Below are 18,637 nucleotides of genomic sequence, written 5' to 3'. Positions count from 1 at the left end.
ATTCCTCTGTGAATTTTTGCTAATAGCGACATACTTAATGTTAATCATGAAAAGAAATACATATATATATATATATATATACATATATATATATATATATAAACACATGTGAACAAATCCCCACAACTTAAGATTGTGGTTAAAACTACCCTCATCGTTTCCCCAGTAGAGCCTTGCCAGATACCAGACCAGAGAAATGCAGCTGGGGTCTGGTCCCAAATCTAACAGTCTCTAGGACTTTGAAGACATTAGTAACCTGCTCCAAGTTCCTGCTGGTCATAAAGGCAAGGGAAGAGAAAGAGAACAACATCTGATTCCTAGATTATTATATGTCCATTGCAGCCACAGAGATGAGGGAAGCCAAAAATCAGTCCTTTCAAAGCAAGAGGCCAAAGAAAGAGCCAGAAGCTAAAGGCTCTTAACCCTCTTTCCTAGCTCCAGAGAAATTTCATCTTCTAGGTATGTGGCCTCAAAGTGCCCATTCCTCTGTGGGAACTCATCTTTATCCATATTGATATCTCTCACAGACCCAAGGAGACATTCCAACTTTCTTTTCATTTTCTCCATCAACAACAGTTTGCATCAACATAGACAAAATCCAAGGTCAAAATTGGGGCTTGTTTTGTTAAGTGGTGATAGAAAGAGTAAAGCAACCAGTTGCCACATGAGGTACTTCCCTTTCTTTCTTTCTTTTTTTTTTTTTTTTTTAATTTTCAGTTGTAGTTGAATCGATACCTTTATTTTATTTATTTATTTATTTTTATGTGGTGCCAAGGATCGAACCCAGTGTGTCACATGTGCTAACCAGCACCCTACCCCTGAGCCACAACTCTAGCCCTCACCTTTCTCTCTGATGACTTGGATTCTTAACCAATGTGGTTAGTCAAGTCTCTCTCTGCTTTCCTCCCCCACCACCTCAACTTCTATGTGGACAAAGCAGTAATATTGACCTAAAGTTCTTCCTTGTTTTGGATGGTCCTCCCTCCAGAAGGCCTCAGGATGGGAGGCTGGGCACATGGACTTGGCCTCAATGTCTGGGCATTTACTTCCCACATTTCTGAAAGGAACTTCCTTAAGTAAATGGGAAAGAACTATGTAGAAGACAGGGGCACCTGCCTTAGAATGGGGTAAAAATAATAGCTTTTATTTCATTGGAATTTTTTTTATTGTAATAATAGCTTTTTTTCCACCCTGTCACTAAGACTAAGAGGGAAATCTGCTTGGAGAAGCATAGTTGCAGCCAAGAAGAATTAGCTAGAGGTGTCAGCCTCTCTTTTAGTCAATATATCTTCTTCCTAGGTGAATCGTAGGTCTGGTTCCAGGATCCAATTTGGTGATAACTTGTGTAGTGGCTGCATACTAAGTGAGTGAATACTTGGTGAAATAATATTTTCTGGAGTATCCCTGGTCAAGTTAAGGGGGACTCAGACCTTGGTGAAATAATATTTTCTGGAGTATCCCTGGTCAAGTTAAGGGGGACTCAGACCTTGTGTTAGTCAGTTTGGCATTACTATAATACTTGAGATAAATGAACTTAAAAGAGGAAATGTTTACTTTGGCTCACAGTTTTGTAGCTTTTATTCCATGGTCAGTCCACCCTGTTGTTTTTGGACCTGCAAAGTAAATTTTACAAGGCAGAAAGTAAGTGTATGGCAAGTTGCTCAATTCATGGCTGCAGGAAGCAGAGCGAGAAAGCGTGCATCCCACAGTCCCTTTGAGGGCATGCCCACAATCACCTAAAACCTCCCCTCTTAGAAGTTCCACCACTTCCCAATAGCACCAAACTGGGGACAAACCCTTTAACACATGGGCCATGGGGTATTTTCAAGATCCAAACTATAGCAGAACTTCTTCCCTAACCATAAAAGGAGGATTCTCAAAAAACAGCATTTATAATGGCTACATTTTCCCCAACTCAGGGAGCTCCAAAATCTCTGAATAAGCAATGCCTTCTATGGACCTTCCACATGACAGGGAGTTAGCATGGGATAGCCCAAGAGTTAAGAACCAACTTTGGATCTTGATTTCAACTTCATTGAGTTATTATGGGGATTACATAAACACATATAAATAGCTTGGACACTTCCTGGTGCTTATAAAAATAATCAAATAACTGTTGAGAAAATGATAATGATGATTAAGAAGATGATGATAATGATAATGACAGTTATGATGATGACAATGACAGCAACCATGGCATCTTACATAGTAACTGGGGTAGACCTCATTTCAGTGAGAAATCAGAATAGCAAGAATAATATCTGCTAGGAGCAGAAGCAGAGACAAGTCAATTTTCTGAGCCAATTCAGAATCTGCTATTCAAAAATGACACAATGAGCAACTATCAGAGTCCTGTTGACTATCAACTAAAAAGATAGGATCCCTATCATTTATCAGAAGATATAATAAAAAATAGTTACTCCTCTAGCATGTTTTCAGACATAATTCCTAAGATTTGGAAAAAATGAATGGTCCCATTTATTAGCCTTTATAGTGATTGGAGACCTATTATCTCCCAATTTCAATGTCATTATCTCTTCCAACTACCTCTATTGCTACTGTACTTTATTACTATGTAAATCAGACTAATAGAGTCAGATTTGAATGCTCCTATGAAAATCAAAAGAGGAGTCACTAAAAAATAAAATCATAAAAGTACAGGTAACTCTTACTATAAAGCTGGCATGAGTCTGCCTTCAGTATTTCAACACCAATTATAGATTATTTTTCTAGTTAAATAACATGTGAGACAAGGATATTTTAACCAGAATAATAGTAGTCTTTAAACTATTTTGTGGAATAGTTTTTTTTTTTTAAATCAATTTGTTTAAATGTCAGTTACTACCTTTGTTCTAAGTTAATGGAGCGTTCTTTAATCTCAGCTCCTGTCTTAGGAAAGAAAAAGAGCTGTGGGTCTATGAAGAATGACGGAGACACACTTCTATAAGGTCTCCCCTTTTTCTCAGTATATGGAGGTAGGAAGTGAGGATTACAGAAAAATTAGGAGAAAAATATAATTAAATCATATTTGTACCATGATCCTACTGCTACCTTTACTAGAAAATTTACTCCTATGTATTCTAGTACATAAAGAGATAAATAATAGGGAGCGTCACATTACTTTTTTTTTTTTTTTTGGACAGAGGCATAATGCTGGGGATCTTTGTCAACAGATTGAGTTAACAGACTCAATTTGGAAACTTGCAATTTTGCTATCCTGAGCCCTGTCTCCCCTCCTGTATAAATGAAGATATAAGCAGTGGTGATTCAGGAAGCACCTTTCTCAGCAGATGACAACTAAATTTCTCCTTCTACAAAGAGAGCTAATCTGTCAGCAAAGTATTAGGTGTCCTCTATATGTTCAGCTGTGTACCCATTTTTCAGAGAACGGTCAGGACATTTTCAGTGACAAGGGAAAGAATCCTAGCTAATAGATTAAATGAAACAAGGGCTTACAATTTTTTACCCAAGGGATGCTGTAGCTTTCAGTGTTGCAAGATCCAGGAGCTCAAATAATGTGTCCTCAGGACACCAATCCACCATTTATTTCCACTCCCTGGTTCTGCTCTCCAACACTTACTTTACTTCTCAATAGAATATTGCCTGGCAGCAAGAGCTGCATGACTCTCCTGGAACCAGAGCTCAAGAGTCTCAAGAAAGAATACAGTTCTCATCCCTAGCATCGGCATCAATCTTTGAAAGCTGAGAGAGGGAACTTATTATAGAAAGAATCACAAGGAGTTAGGAGGGTTATTTCCTCAAGAGGGGAAAATGCTAACATTCAAAAAAAGAAGATGTCTGCCTCCTGAAGGAACAACTTGAATTAAAGAAAACTGTATTGTTTTGACTTAGAATTCCTATGCACTATTAAGACGAAGGAGCAGGAATATTTTTTAGTGGAAAGAGACCATAAAATTGTCTTTTAAACTTCATGAAAAAAAGATAAATTAACAATTATTTTGGATGGCCTAGTCTATCTAGGACATTTATGTTCCATGCCAGGCTGGATTAATAGATGGCCGGTGTGGCATTGTCTACCAGTGGTGGTGCCTGACATTGTTGCTCAGAGGTAGCCCTTCCTTTCCCTCTATATCAGCATATCTGATAAGTGACTCCATCAAGTCACCAGTGGCCTTCACACTACTCCCAGGTGTTTCCACAATGGAAGAAATTCATAAAAAGAATTTGCATGAATATGTTCTTTCTTTGGCCCTCCTGAGTTGAGCTGGTGATGAGATGAGACAATTATTATCCCCAGAATTTCAGAATTGATGCTTTAGTCTAGGTGGACTTGGGTGTGTTTTGGAGATGAATTTCCCCCACCAAGTACTCTGAAATCATCAATTATCCTCTTTGCTTATTGAAAAACCAAACCATTCAGGTCTCTGGCTAGAGTCAGAGTTGTGAGAGTGCTGTTTCCCAATTAGTCTATCATGTCCTGAGAAAATCTCAAACTCTTCTTAGTACCAGAAAATCCGCAGAGGTTTTAGTGTGATGGATGGTTAGAGGAGAGAGAAGGAGGGCTTATGGGGTATTCTTCTGTCATATTCTTCTAGGACTGGTCCAGGATAACCTAATCCAATGCAGTCACTAGGAAGGAATGTGAGGTGTCACTTCACTACCAAAAAGTAAGAGGAAGAAGTCACGTCTGTGACACTGCTCTTGAGTGTCAGAGTTCTCATAATAGTGTTGATACCTAGCACTTTCTCGGTCCCTAAAATATGCCAAACACTGTTTTAAATACACTACACAAATATCTCCTACAATTTTCACAATAACCCCTTGAAGATAAGTGATTGACCCAAGTCACACCACTTGCTAATGGCCAAAGCCAGAATTTGAACTTACATACCTTGACCCTAGTGCCTGTATCTTTTATCTGAGCATTTTTTTTTTCTAGTACTGGTAAGAAAACCAATGAAAAAACTGACAAAATGATAATACATTCATGTACCATGGATTTATATGCCAAATAAACATTTGGCCTTAAGGTTTATAATTCTCACTTTTTAATCCTCAGACATGGAACCAGATGTGCAGGAGAAATTGCCATGCAAGCAAATAATCACAAGTGCGGGGTTGGAGTTGCATACAATTCCAAAGTCGGAGGTAAAGTGAAGGGTTGTTCCTGTAGTTGGGCACTTTAAATTGAAGCTTTAATTACCTGTTGCAGTTGGGTAAAGGGGATATCTCAACTGCCAGGGGAAGAAATGTATTCTGTGCAAAATTTGGTATAGGACTTGAGTGTGACTTACAAGCCTATCAATGGATCTGGATTCCTAGAAAATAGATAGCTGAGTATAGCCTATACATCTTCACAGGGAAAATAATGGGACTGTTCAATAACATTTGAAGGAAATCTAATTTCTCTATGTTCTCATTTAGGAGGGATATTATTGAACACTTTCTAAGGGAACAGAAGGAGGAGGTAAATTTAGGCAGACATTCCCTGCCTCTCAATTCTGTAGAATTTTTTTTTTCATTTTATACCAAAGAACAGCTTCAGGAAAAACAATGTAAAACACAGACATGTTATTTTAGCCAAAGGTTGCCTTTGATGACAAATATATAGAATTTCTATTTGTTTTAGTCAGTTTTCTTTGAGGAAAGCCTACTGGGTTAATTGGGGGACATTTTAATTAAAGAAACTATTTACATGAGTTAGAGAAAACCAACAAGGGAATAACAAATAGATGCTACTACCTTTAGGCCCAAGGGAACAAGGAGAAGGGGCGGTCAGTGGAAAGTAGGGAGAAAAAGTTGTAGCCATAGAGAACCACTTAATAGGAGCTGTGCCCTTGCATGCACCAGGAGCTGGATCCAGGGGAGTAGAATGTCACTCCCCTCTTGGTCCACCTTCCCACTGGTGTCAGAGAGTCCTTTGACACAGTCCATGTTCTAATAGAGAAGGGTAGGGAGGGGTTCTGCAGGCACAGAGAAGACAATAATTGCTCCCCTCCCTTTACATTCTCCTACCTCAGGGTTTCAGGTTGATCAAGTTATGGATTCCTTTTTGAAAAACCAAATGAATATACAGGATGACCAGGATGTATATTTATTTGGTTTCTAAAAGAAATCCATATCCAAATTCAAAGTATACCTAGAATTTAGTAAGTTTTTGTTATAATTGACATGCTCTACAATTTATTTGTAGTGATAGTTTTTGAAAACCAAACTAATCTCAAGGTTTATTGCACAACTGTGAAGGCCTGAGATAAGAAGAATATGAATGAGGGGATATTGTTGATATATAGGTATCCTATGTATATATTACTAATACATGAGACTCATATTTTAAGTATCATGCTTGATTCCTTTGATCATGTTCTCTCAAAGTGCTGTGCTAATTTAAAGAAAATGAAGGCAGAAACAAAAAGTATGTAATCAACTAGAAAAAGAAATTGATTTTTAAATCCTGATGAACTAAACAGCTATAGTTTATAGCTGATACTTCATTTATACCTGATACTTCATTTATTTTGGAGAAAGAATCACAAGCAAGTTTCTTAAGGTGACAAAAGTTAGTTTGTGGCAGTATAGAACTGAAACACAATACTTCTGATTCAAACCCTATTGATTGTTTTCATTAGTACTCTCTTTAATGGTCTAGCCCCAACTTGAATAATAATTTTCATTTTCTAGGTACCACTATCTGTCAATCACTTACCCTATAATACACCCTACAGTATATTATAGGTATTGTATCCTGTGGTTAATAGGATGAATTTGAGGCCAGATTTTTAGAGTTCAAATTCTGGCCCCACTTTTAAACATTGTGGTCTCGGAAAAGTCATTGTATCTCTTTGTTCTCAGTTCCTCCACCTGTAAAATGTAGATGATTATAGCACCCACTTCTAATGTTAGTTATAAGCATAGATGAGTACATTTGCCTATGTAATGGTGATGCATATAAATATCCTAAATGCATGTGAATTCTTTTTATCATTCATATTCTACAGTTAAAGAAACTGAGGTATAGCAATTAGAAAACAGAGTTGGATTATTTTTCCTTTTTCTTCCAAATGCATTTTTAAGCAACTCTGAGTTTTTTTTCTTTTAATAAATATGACTTTCACTGATCATGTCAGCTGTATGTTCTTTTACCTTGGCTACACAATGAATAATAGTGTAAAAATCTAAGGCTATGAGCTCTTTTGCATTATTAGGCTGAAATTGCTTTTTCTTTCCTGGTTCTTAAATTCATGAGTCTGATGATGGCCGACAGCCTGTTGGAAAGCACAAAGAGCTACCACTTCTGCCTTCTCCTGATGAAAAATGATTCCCCCTTAGGAGTGAAATCCATGGCAATGATTTCATCCTTGAAATGATTTAGAAGAAAAGGAAGCATGTTCCTTAGCAAACACATAAAAGAATGGCCTCTGGGTTATTTTTAATCAGTGATTAGAAACAAGAGTTCTTTCCCTATTTGTTAGTTTCCTATTGTGGACAGATCTTTTCAAGCTGCAGCTTCCTGTACAGGGGCCTTTGTATGGCATAGACTGGCCATAACCACTCATGTAGAGTCATGAGCAGGTGTGTTGAGGGAGGACTGATGGTTTTTCCTGAAAGCTATTAGGTTATTTTGTTGGGGTGGTGGAAGGTAGGAAGACATTTGTAATTGCCAGCAAACATGTCCATTCCTCTCATCTAAGAATGCTACTCTATTTCAATCTCAGGGGTATTACTGGGAACAGAGCCTTGAGTGGGACAAAAAACACAGCTGCTTCAAAGTGCACAGTATTATCTCTAAAAGGGCAGACCAAAAAAGTTTACAGAAGCACTGACATTTCCCTTCCTTTTGTATTGTCAGTAGCTGGGTCACAGGTGTTGGGAATGTCAGGGCTTATCATTTTTTGATTCTTTGGAGGGTCCTTTAAAGATATGAATTTTAAGGCCGTCATGCTTTTCAGTATGTACATGCCTTTATGTTTGTTTTCTCTCTGCTCAGGCATAAGAATGCTGGATGGCATTGTGACTGATGCTATTGAGGCCAGTTCAATTGGATTCAACCCCGGACATGTGGATATTTACAGTGCAAGCTGGGGCCCTAATGACGATGGGAAAACCGTGGAGGGTCCTGGTAGATTAGCCCAGAAAGCTTTTGAATATGGTGTTAAGCAGGTGAGATGCTTAACAAACTCATGAGATGAAACCCAACAATTAGGATATGAGAAGGGAAAAATACTCAAGTTATATGGAAAGAAAGGGTGATGAATTTCTTGACAAAGCCCTTCGCAATTTTAAATGCAGTTAGAGAACCAAATCATTTCTCAGGGATGGAGGTTCAGGGTTAAGAGTTTCCCTCCTTGGGTCTAACATTGAAGAGAAATTCATTACTTTTAGGATATTACTTTAAAATACTTCTAGGCATTCTTCCTTTCTCCTTTTCCTGCTGTTTTGGGGTCTTTCACTGGGTAAGCTTAAATACAGCAACCTGCCGCCTCTGGCTCAGCACACACCCATGCAGTACTTGTGTGTCATTTGTCGCTCCGTCACGTGGGTTTATTGCCTTCTCTCACAGATTCTAGGACCTTGTACCCCACAGGATGAGACAAAAGTAGAAACTTTGGAGAGCACAAATTGAAAAATCATAGAAAGGGTGGCCTTGACGAGTTGCATTCAATTGAAGAGTTCCTTTTAAAGCAGCTGCAAAGCAGATCTGAATAATGCCTGATTTTGCCATTCCATCAGTCAGTCAGAAGATTCAGGCAGAAAGAAAGGAAGTTCAAGGATTCGAGTGTAGTGACATAAGCCAAGAGAAGAGTGAAAAATTACTAAGGAGTGCAAAGTCCAGTTTATGAATCTGCAGAATTAAAATAGAAAAAAAAAGTGTTTACTCAGCCCCATCCCAGAGGGGACCCAGAGACAAGAGGCTAGCAGGGCTGGAGCCTCGTGATTTATATATAATACATAGTATCTCGAGATTTCCAACGTGCCTGCTGGGGACCTGGGGTTGAATACAGATCCCCCAAAATTGTCTCTGAGAACTTCACAGATGCATTTGTTGGGGATTTTCATGGGGTTTGACAGTGATCTCAGTAGATAATAACAGATGCTGTACATTCTGGCTTTTCTTTTAGGGAAGACAAGGAAAGGGCTCCATCTTCGTCTGGGCTTCTGGGAATGGCGGGCGTCAGGGAGATAACTGTGACTGTGATGGCTACACGGACAGCATCTACACCATCTCAATCAGCAGCGCTTCCCAACAAGGCCTGTCGCCCTGGTACGCTGAGAAGTGCTCTTCCACGCTGGCCACCTCCTACAGCAGTGGGGATTACACCGACCAGCGAATCGTATGTTGCTTTTGTCTAATTCTCTGCCTGGGGAGGAGAGCACACTCACCACAATCCTCCTAACTGACCTTTGGTGGAATTGATTTGCTTAAGCTTGATGTCTCTGTCGGGAAGACTCATGCTTACTCACTTGCAAGGCTGGCATATATTGAGTTTTCTCTCCAGGGATAATGACACTTCTGCCAAGATGATCTTCCTTCTCTGTCATTTTAAAACTCAGCCCTGAGAAGTCACCAAACCTGTCATTTTATACAGCCGAGACTCTAAATGTCTTTTCTGCTTGTCTGATGCTTCCCAGGAAACAGCCTGCAAGGAGATTTTGGGGTTGTAGGGGCTTTATCACCCTTGTACTTGCTGATCCTTTAATAGCAGGGATAGAGTCCAACTTGCCCTTTAGCAAATGATAAAAATACAAAGTCTACACGGGTGATGTCTCCTAAGAACAGAAGGCCTGCAGGAAAATAACCATGTCAGTTTTGCCTGAGGTGAACTCCTCAGCATATGGGTCTGCAGCTCAGGGCGGCTGTGTGCTCAGAGCCTCCTCCAGCCATGCTTGTTGGTGCCTTCACCTCCATGAGTCACACTGCCAAGGGCAATTATTGGATTTCCCTTCAAGGGCACAATGAGGAAGGGCCATTCTGAGGCTTTGGGAACAAAGACAGGCACTTTTAATTTAAAAATTTAAAGTCTCAGATTTAACTCTGGACACATAAAGAACCAACTAGCTAAAGTATGTAGATCCTAATCTCAGTAAAATAGCAGGTTGTAATCCAATTAGATTGTGGGTGACTGCCATAATAATTACCTTGGAATGTGTGCACAAGTCTCATTAATGGACTCATTAGTCTCAGAATTGTCAACACTAATGTCTTCTTCATACAGGATCACTATTTTGCAACTGCCTGTTTTGGCAACAAAATTTAGGCAGTAATGCTATGTAGTCTCCTCTTGAAAGCACTGGCCTCCCTCTCAAGCTCTATCTCCAGTTACTTGAATAACAGGCAGTAACATTCTACCCAAGGGGTCTTTATGGCAGGCATAGTTCATAGCCTTTGAAATGGGCATATCAGACATCTGCCCCACTTGTGTTCAGAGCCCCTGGCTGCTGCCATTTCCCTGGGCATCCACAGCTGCCTGTAGAAAACGGCCTGTTATACCTTTTAGTATCACCATTTGATAGACTGCTCCTCATCTGGGCCATCCTGCCCCAAAGTAGGGGGAAGATTCTCCACCTTCATAAAGATTCCCCCACCCCGAACCAGCCCTGGGAGAGACAGCTGGCGGATTCTATTTGCGACAGTCGCAGTAGTGGAAACTTTTCTTACGCAAACCTCTTCCTCAGCACAGTCATCTCTGGGGGCTTATTTGCGTCAACAGGTAAAAAGAGCAACTTTGCTTCTGTCGCTCTCTAAGGAGCAGAGCCACCATAACTTGAGAAATCCAGAGACTCCAAGCAGGAAACCAAAGGAGGTGATAATAGAACAAATTATTTTTTTACACCTCCCTCCCACACATTGAAATCTCTAGCTAAGAACTGTAGTGCTGTAGCCTAGGAGGGGGTGCCTTTGTTAGTAATCCTTTGGCCCAACTACTTGTTAAGCCAGCAGCAGTTCAAGGGTCCTTAAAGCAAACTGAATGGAAGTCTTTTTGGTTTATTTCCTTTATCTCTGTAACCTTCATTACCCTAAAGATAGCCTACATAATTCCTGACATGCAATAATATTGCATTTCTTAGGCAGGGGTCTCACTAAAGCCTCAGAATATGAGTCAGGAAATGTAAATCTCATTTTACAGATGGGGAAACCAAGTGACATGCCCATGGAACACATCTAATAAGTAACAGTTGTAGAATATGAACCCAGAACTAAGTCCAGCACACTTTTTATTTTTAAAACCCACCATTTTCAACAAAGTGCAAACATAGACACTGACTCAAAGATGTCAAATCTAGTCCCAGAGCGTGCAAAGTACACACAAAGCGGATCCTGTGCAAGTAGCTCAAGATCAGGATGGCTTTACATCCTTGTGCTGAAGAGGCAGCTAAATGTTAGTTCAAAGGCCAAAGGGAGTTTTGTATGAGGCAGAATTTCTAAATATTCCAGACCAAACACAATGGACCTGATGATTAATGGGCCAGCATGATTCACAGTGATGTCAAAACAGTTCCTTTTTTATAGACAGCATTTCTTTTGGGAATCTCAGAAGAGAAAATATTCATAGTGGGAGTACTTCATCCCCAGAAAAGGCATCTTGCTGCCAGAATTGTAGACAAGTTGCATATAGAGGAGAGTGAACTAAAATATCAGCAGATGGCGAACATCCGCTCATGGTTTAGAGGAGGAAATAAGGAGTGGAATCAGCTGAGTTTCCTGGTCATAGCAGATGCAGACCTTGGTGTGGTTATCCTGTCTCATGCTCCTCACATGTCCTACCTCTATTTCCTCTCTGTTACCATTCAGACAAGCGCTGACCTGCATAATGACTGCACTGAGACCCATACAGGCACCTCAGCCTCTGCACCCCTGGCTGCCGGTATCTTCGCTCTGGCCTTGGAAGCAAAGTAAGGCCCAGAAATCTTCTAATCACCTTTACTGAGGCTGCTTCTCCTTGTTAGTAATACATGTTGTTTCCTGAATACATGGTTGCAGTAGAAATTTTGGAGAACCACAGAACACTATAAATGAGCTCTCTTCCTGCCACTTTGAGATAACCTTCATTAGCCGCCATCAGTGTAGATTAAATACACATATCTTACAAAATTGGGATTTTATTATGTACATTATTTTGTAGTTGTTTTATGATACATCCTACAATATATTAAAAATCCACCTGTACTTTATCATGTCCAAGCCAATCTTAGTGTTGTCTCCCCAAGTCCTCTTTCCCCTAACGAAGAGGCCTTCTTCCCATCAGGCAGAATTTCATTCAGATAATTTCCTGTGGGTAGTGTTAAGAATAACAAATTTACAAAACATTATTTTTCAGACTATAAGCCTAGGCTTGGAGCTAATGTTACTATGTCAAGGGACATAAGAATTAAAGATAGAATTTTCATTTTTTCATAGTATTCCATTATATAAATAGCAAATAATTACCTTGGAATGTGTGCATCTAATCAAGCTTAAACACTCTTGTACATGAAAATTGGTTGCTGTCTATGATCATTTTCACAGGGTAAACGCTCAGAATGGAATTTCTGGATCAAAAATCAGGAATATTTTAATGCTTTTGATACTTAATCAATAAATTGCTACCTTGAAAAGTATATCATTTCCATTCCCACCAGGAGTGTACATGTGGAAGTGCCAATTGCCAAAACCCTTGCCAAAACTATTTTTATTATCTTTTAAGATGTTTGCTATTTGGGTAGGTGAAACTAGAATCTCATTTTTATGCTTTTGTTTAATTACTAATGAAACCTGATAATTTATATCATGTAATTATTTGTCTTGGCTATTTGACTGCTTCTTTATGGCCTTCATTTTGTTTTATGACTTTACTTCAGGATATCTATCAATATTTTATCAGTTTGACTTTTACTTTTTAATTTTATTTATAGGTCATTTTTAGTATAATTAAATTAGTATATATATAGACACATTTGCCAGTTTGTTTCTTTAAAGCTTCTTTTTTTGCTGTAATGCTCAGGAAAATCTTCACAGTCAAAAACTAGATTAACATTCATTTGTCTTTTAGTTCCTTTGCCATACTTAAATTCTAAATCCTCCTGGAACTTATTTTAGTGTAGGATGTCTATTTTTTCCTCAAAATAGTTACTTCAGTAATCTAATACTTAAAAACAAATAAGAAAACTAATTGTTTTACATGGCACATCCACAGATTTTTGTCATTATTCCTAATTTTTGTTGTTGTATGATGACAACAAGTCTTGTAAACTAGCATTCATCATTGTTCAGAACAGTGAGGCAGAACATCTTGGCCTTTACCACAACTGGAAAAGCCCATAAGTTGCTAAGCCTTTGTCCAGGAGAATCCAGCATAACTGTAGGAGCCCTGGGGCTCCCAGTGGCAAGGTGGTATAGTTCCTGGGTATCAAGCAATGGGATAGTCACAGTGGCTAAGCAAGACAGCCTGCTAAAGATCTTTCAAATAGTCTAGCTGCTTGGAAGTACTGAGATGTTTGATAAGGCTAGAAAGAAATTTAAGTACTTGATCAGAAGTAGATTTGGGGGCCAAATCTATGTTTAGAATCTGAGTTTACTTAAATAGGGAGGGATAGACAGAAGACAAAATCCATGAACACAAGCTAGAACAAGCTAGAAGATCCAAACCAATGTTGAAAAAAAATAATCCAAGCAGGGAAACTTGCAGGCACACTTTAAATTGCCTCTGTACTTCTAGCTGTCTGGCTTTAAGCAAGGTAATTCACATGTAGGCCTCCATCTTTCCATTTGTAAAATGAATGAAAGGGTAAATCACACCTATTTTTTTCAAACTTCTTCCCTTTATAAAATTCTCAGATTTGAAATCAAAGACAAGGGTATATAGAAATAATCTAACATGATTTCTTGCTGTTGGTGGTGAAGGGTCTAAATATGAAACAGACATACGGTATTTATGATCTCAGAATACAAATTGTTAGTCACTGGGAGCTGTTAAAAGAAAGCTTGCCTTAAAATGGTAAGTGTAGAGTCTTTCTTCTCTACCCTGCACTTGTCAGATACATGTAAATATAACTCACCAGGCCTAGCCCATTTTCATCTAATGACAATATATTAGAAATAGTCATCTAACTGAACACTTAAATAAATTCCAGTCAAGAACAGAAATTTTTAAAGTATAATCACTGGTTCCTAAAAGGTCAAACCTTCTTTTTCTATATAAGGAGAAAATCATCTAAGAATGATCTAGCTTCATTAATTTCATTTGTCTCTGATGAGACTTTCTAAAGCAGTGACTGTATTGCTATGCAATACATGACTGGGTCGCTGGGATCCCTGAATCACTTTGCAACTAAATGCAGAATTGCTTATGAGTGTGTATGAAATTTACTGGGGAATGGTTTGTAGGTTCCAACCACAGCATTCTCATAGTGTTCATAATTTAAGAGACATTAACTGCCTATGATATCCCAAGTGCAAATCATAAGAATCCATTCCCTTCATTTCTTTCATCAGTGATATGGACATGATCTATCTTAACATTTATAACTCATCAGTAAGACAGACAAGATCTGTCTTAACCTTTATGTCTTTCTTTCCAAGGAACATAGATATTACTGTGATGTCTGTTCTTTATTGAATTGGATGGTTCAAATGCCTATACCAAGACTATTTGATCATAAAATCTCAATACCAACATTTCTAGATATATGATCAAGTTTTATCTTTAGACAATCAAGATTCAGAGAAGTATTTAAATAGGCATCATCCCTCAAGAAATAACTTTGTATGATGAGGAACTCTTGAATAAACTTATCAAGAATAATGACATCAATATTTATCATTTTGTACTACAGGCCACACATTTATATGTATTAATTCTAATCCTTGCAACATTCCTATAACAGAAATTATTAATTGCATTTTATAAATGAAGTAATTGAGGCTTAGAGAAGTTGATAAATATAACCAAAATCTCACAAAGAGATTCACACTCAGGTCTGTCTGCCCCCAAAATTATGCTATCAGCAATTACACTATGTTGTCTCCACGGCCTTGTTGGGGAGAGGAATGTTGAATTCCATCAAATAAAGGAGGGTTAGGAAGACTGAGACTGATGTAAATGAACACATATTTATGAGTTTCTCCTAATTTTCTAGTCAGAAGGTTGTGCATTAGCTGCATTAATTGTGATGTAGCTAGAGAAATAAAAGAAAAAAGGAGAAAAAGTAGTTTCTGGTTGAATTATGTATAGGGGGATACTTCCCTTTCCAAGAATAGTGTTTCTTGAATGCTGGCATACATGCCAATCACCTAAGGAGTTTATTTAACATGCAGATTTCCAGATCGTATTGCCAGCAACTTAGATTCTGAAGTTTCCCATATACAACGCAGGAATCAGGAATCACCATTTTTAGCAAGTACCCCAGGCAATTTTAATGTTACTGATACCTTAATCTAACTTAGAGAAATAACTTCTATAAAGAACTGTTTTCTACAACCTTATTTATATGCCTATTAGAGTACCTTAATAGGAATATCCTATTGGTAAATATATTAAGAAAGAAATGCCTTACATCAATGCCTCTGGCACCTTCCATATTAAGTAGTGAATACACCTAAGAAAGCTGGAAGACAATAGCTTTGTTCTCTGGAGGAGATAGCAAAAGAATCAGAATAATTTTTAATAAGGGAGAAAAATTCTGAAGTGAACCATGGATCCCTTCACACCTTTGGAGGTACTAAACAAATAGGTGAGTCAATCTTCTGTTTTTATTGAAGTCTAGAGAAATAGACTCCCAACGATCCATATGAAACCTTTGGGAGTCGGGGAGAATCACAACAAAAAAATTCCTTGTTGGTTGAGAAATGCCGGAAAGTTCAAAGGAGAGAATACTCAACATCTGGACTCACATAGGTGTGATTAGAAGCCAAACAGGCAGCCCCTAATAATTTTCACTCTAAAATTAATCTTGTCTCCAGACCTACATAGAAGAGATGTAGGACTGGAGAAGCTTTATTTCACTGTTTAATTCCATAACGCTTATTTTCTGTAAACACCTTTGATTAGCAACACAATGCGGTTTTAAAATTTTTAATTATTGTGGATGCTGTTGAGCATTAATTGACAAAGGAAGGCTGTCAGGAACAAGTTTGCACTATTGTTAATAGCTCCTTTTCATTTATGAGATGCAAGCACACAAATGAAGAATAACTCTGTTAGAAACATGGGTTTAATTTTCCTAATTGTATGATAGTAAAGCTCCTTAAATATTTTTCAAAGACTACATAAGACAAATTTTTAAAAACCAGCAAAACTTGCAATAAAGTATAAAATAAATGCTCCATTTTAGAAATATAGAAAGTCTAAGTTTTGTAGATGATTATCAGCTCCCCACCATATGCTTCCTTCATACTCTTCCTCTTAAAAACACCTACACACACTGATGATACAGATGAAAAACTGGTTTGTTGTCCATTGACCACCTCAGTAGGAGACTTTTACCTAAAACTCCTTTTGAATGACTGGAAGAAAACACACATTTCAATAAGGTGTATCATAGGGTATGATTAGGTTCTACCTTGAGAAAATAGCCATTTCTGTTCACTCATTTAATGATTCCTGAGGGTGGGATAACCAAAAAAGAAACAAGAGGTAAAAAAAAAAAAAAAAAAAAAAAAAAAAGGGTATTTATATTATGCAGATAGATCTGAACAGTAAAGAATTCTGGAGACCATCATATTCTACCCTTTCATATTATAGATGAGTCAACTCAGGCCCAAAGAGATAAAATAGTTGGACTTGGACTTGCTACTGATCACACAGTACTTTGATAGTAGAATGCAATTTAATATTTTTTTATTACTCCCTATTCTGACCCCATGATTAGAAATGATTTATAATTGTCTTAAATGATCATATTGTGTAATCTATTGACTTCTGTTATTTTTACTGTGATACAGAACTGACAAGTTTTTTTTAATATAAAAGTCATGCCCTATTCTCATATGTATTTATTTAGGTAAAAGGTAGGTAGGTAGGTAGGTAGGTAGGTACAAGAGTATTTTATCTCTGAGCTACATTCCCAGTCCTTTTTATTTTGAGTCAGGGTCTGGTTAAGTTGGAAAGCAGCCTGGGATCCTACTGACAGCCTCCTGAATAGCTGGGATTGTAGCTGGGGTTATAGATATGAACCATTATCCTCAGACATTTTGACCCATAGGTTTGAGGTGGGACTCTGAAATTTTCATTATTTATAAGTGTTCCAGATGCTTATAATGCAAGTGGTCTGGGATCCACTGAGAGTCACTAAGCTGGAGTCCTTCTATGACCTCCATCAGTCACTCTCTGGAGTCAAGTAGTATAATTGTCAGGAACATAGCTAAACTGAGAGTGAGCTGAGCTAATCAGGTGTTGGAGGAGACCATTAAAGGAACAATACAAGATGAAAGAGTTAAGTAAGTCTTTTATTATCCACTGCTATGGTATAAGCAAGAATCTAAAACCGGAGAAAGCACAGTTAGCTTGGTTCCATTTTTCCTCATGGAACAGTGCACCAGTCAGGTGGATGAGTACAGACAGACATGAGGGTGTGTCATTGCGGAAACCCTGAAGAAAAGGGTCCAGCAGTTTTATGGACCCTGAGGTGTGTGAGGGGAGAGGGCTTGTGGGAGGGTAGGAGTGGAAAAGCACTGGGTACTGAATCAGAGCAGGGAACAGTGTCTTCAAGGTTTTTCTCATTCCTCCACAAGGAAACCTTGGTAGAAGTACCTGAAGAAGACCTCCGCCTAAGGCCTTAGACAAAGACACCTAGGAAGAAGGCACTCGCCTACAGGGATCAGGGTTGTACAAATGCAAAGAGCATTATGGCCATGAAACCTGATTGCAATGACCCTCAGAAGCTGCAATGCCCCAGTTGGGCACCTAGGTTGGCACTGGAGGTCAACATTACCTAGTGCCTGCCAGGGAAAGACTGAAATTGACTATGGTCAGATTTGTAATGAGGAACCTGCCTCCCCATTGTTTAGGAAAGTATACCAACGGACTGTTTAACCAGTCCATTATTGCCTCTGGGGAGAAGGCAGCAAATTGAGCCACTTTCCCCTAGTGATTGTTCTACAGCTTCATGGTAAGTAGAATAGGAACTTTGAGAAGTATTTGAGTGTTATTTATTAAACAATACTTGATTGGTTTCAGGGAAATGATGCAGGTCTCAAAGGCAAGGAAAAGCTTGATACCTTGAAACAATCTAATGACTAATAGCAATAAGTTTTAAAATTATATTCAGGCTATTTAACATAGGCACATAATCATTCAACCAACAGATATTTACTCAGCATATTCCTTTCCTAGCGTTCTTCTGGGTGCTTGGTAAACATCAGGGAACAAGACAGATAAAGATCTCACTCTTTATCATGGTTAAGTTCTAGCTGGGGAGACATTAATAATACATAAAATAAATAAGTTTCCCAGTGGGTTTTAAAGTGATAAGTGCTATGGAAAAAGAAAAACTACAGCAGGATAAAAACTCAGGAGCATGTGGGTAGGATTGAAATTTTAAATAGGGTGATCAAGAAAAGTCTCATCATATTATAAAAGATTTCAATCCCTTGCATTTCTAATTTATTTTTATATTGTTGCTAAATTAATCTTACTAAGACTTCCGATTTTACCATATCCTTGCTTAAATAGCCTCCATGTTCCCCACTGCCTAAAGGATA

At 38.3% G+C, this 18,637-nt stretch overlaps 1 protein-coding gene across 1 annotated transcript in view; it reads left to right on the top strand.

Annotated features, from left to right (window-relative positions):
- The window catches only part of Pcsk1 (proprotein convertase subtilisin/kexin type 1), a 37,005-nt gene that overhangs the window by 11,142 nt on the left and 7,226 nt on the right, over nucleotides 1–18,637 (top strand). Inside the window, exons 6-9 of the mRNA XM_047554886.1 lie at nucleotides 5,021–5,109; nucleotides 7,949–8,121; nucleotides 9,081–9,293; nucleotides 11,753–11,853. Coding sequence (XP_047410842.1) covers nucleotides 5,021–5,109; nucleotides 7,949–8,121; nucleotides 9,081–9,293; nucleotides 11,753–11,853 — 576 coding nt within the window. The remainder of the gene's footprint in view (nucleotides 1–5,020; nucleotides 5,110–7,948; nucleotides 8,122–9,080; nucleotides 9,294–11,752; nucleotides 11,854–18,637) is intronic.

This window comes from Sciurus carolinensis, chromosome 6 (genome assembly GCF_902686445.1).
Source record: "Sciurus carolinensis chromosome 6, mSciCar1.2, whole genome shotgun sequence".
In the NCBI taxonomy this organism is placed as follows: domain Eukaryota; kingdom Metazoa; phylum Chordata; class Mammalia; order Rodentia; family Sciuridae; genus Sciurus; species Sciurus carolinensis.
This window is presented reverse-complemented; position numbering and strand designations above follow the sequence as displayed.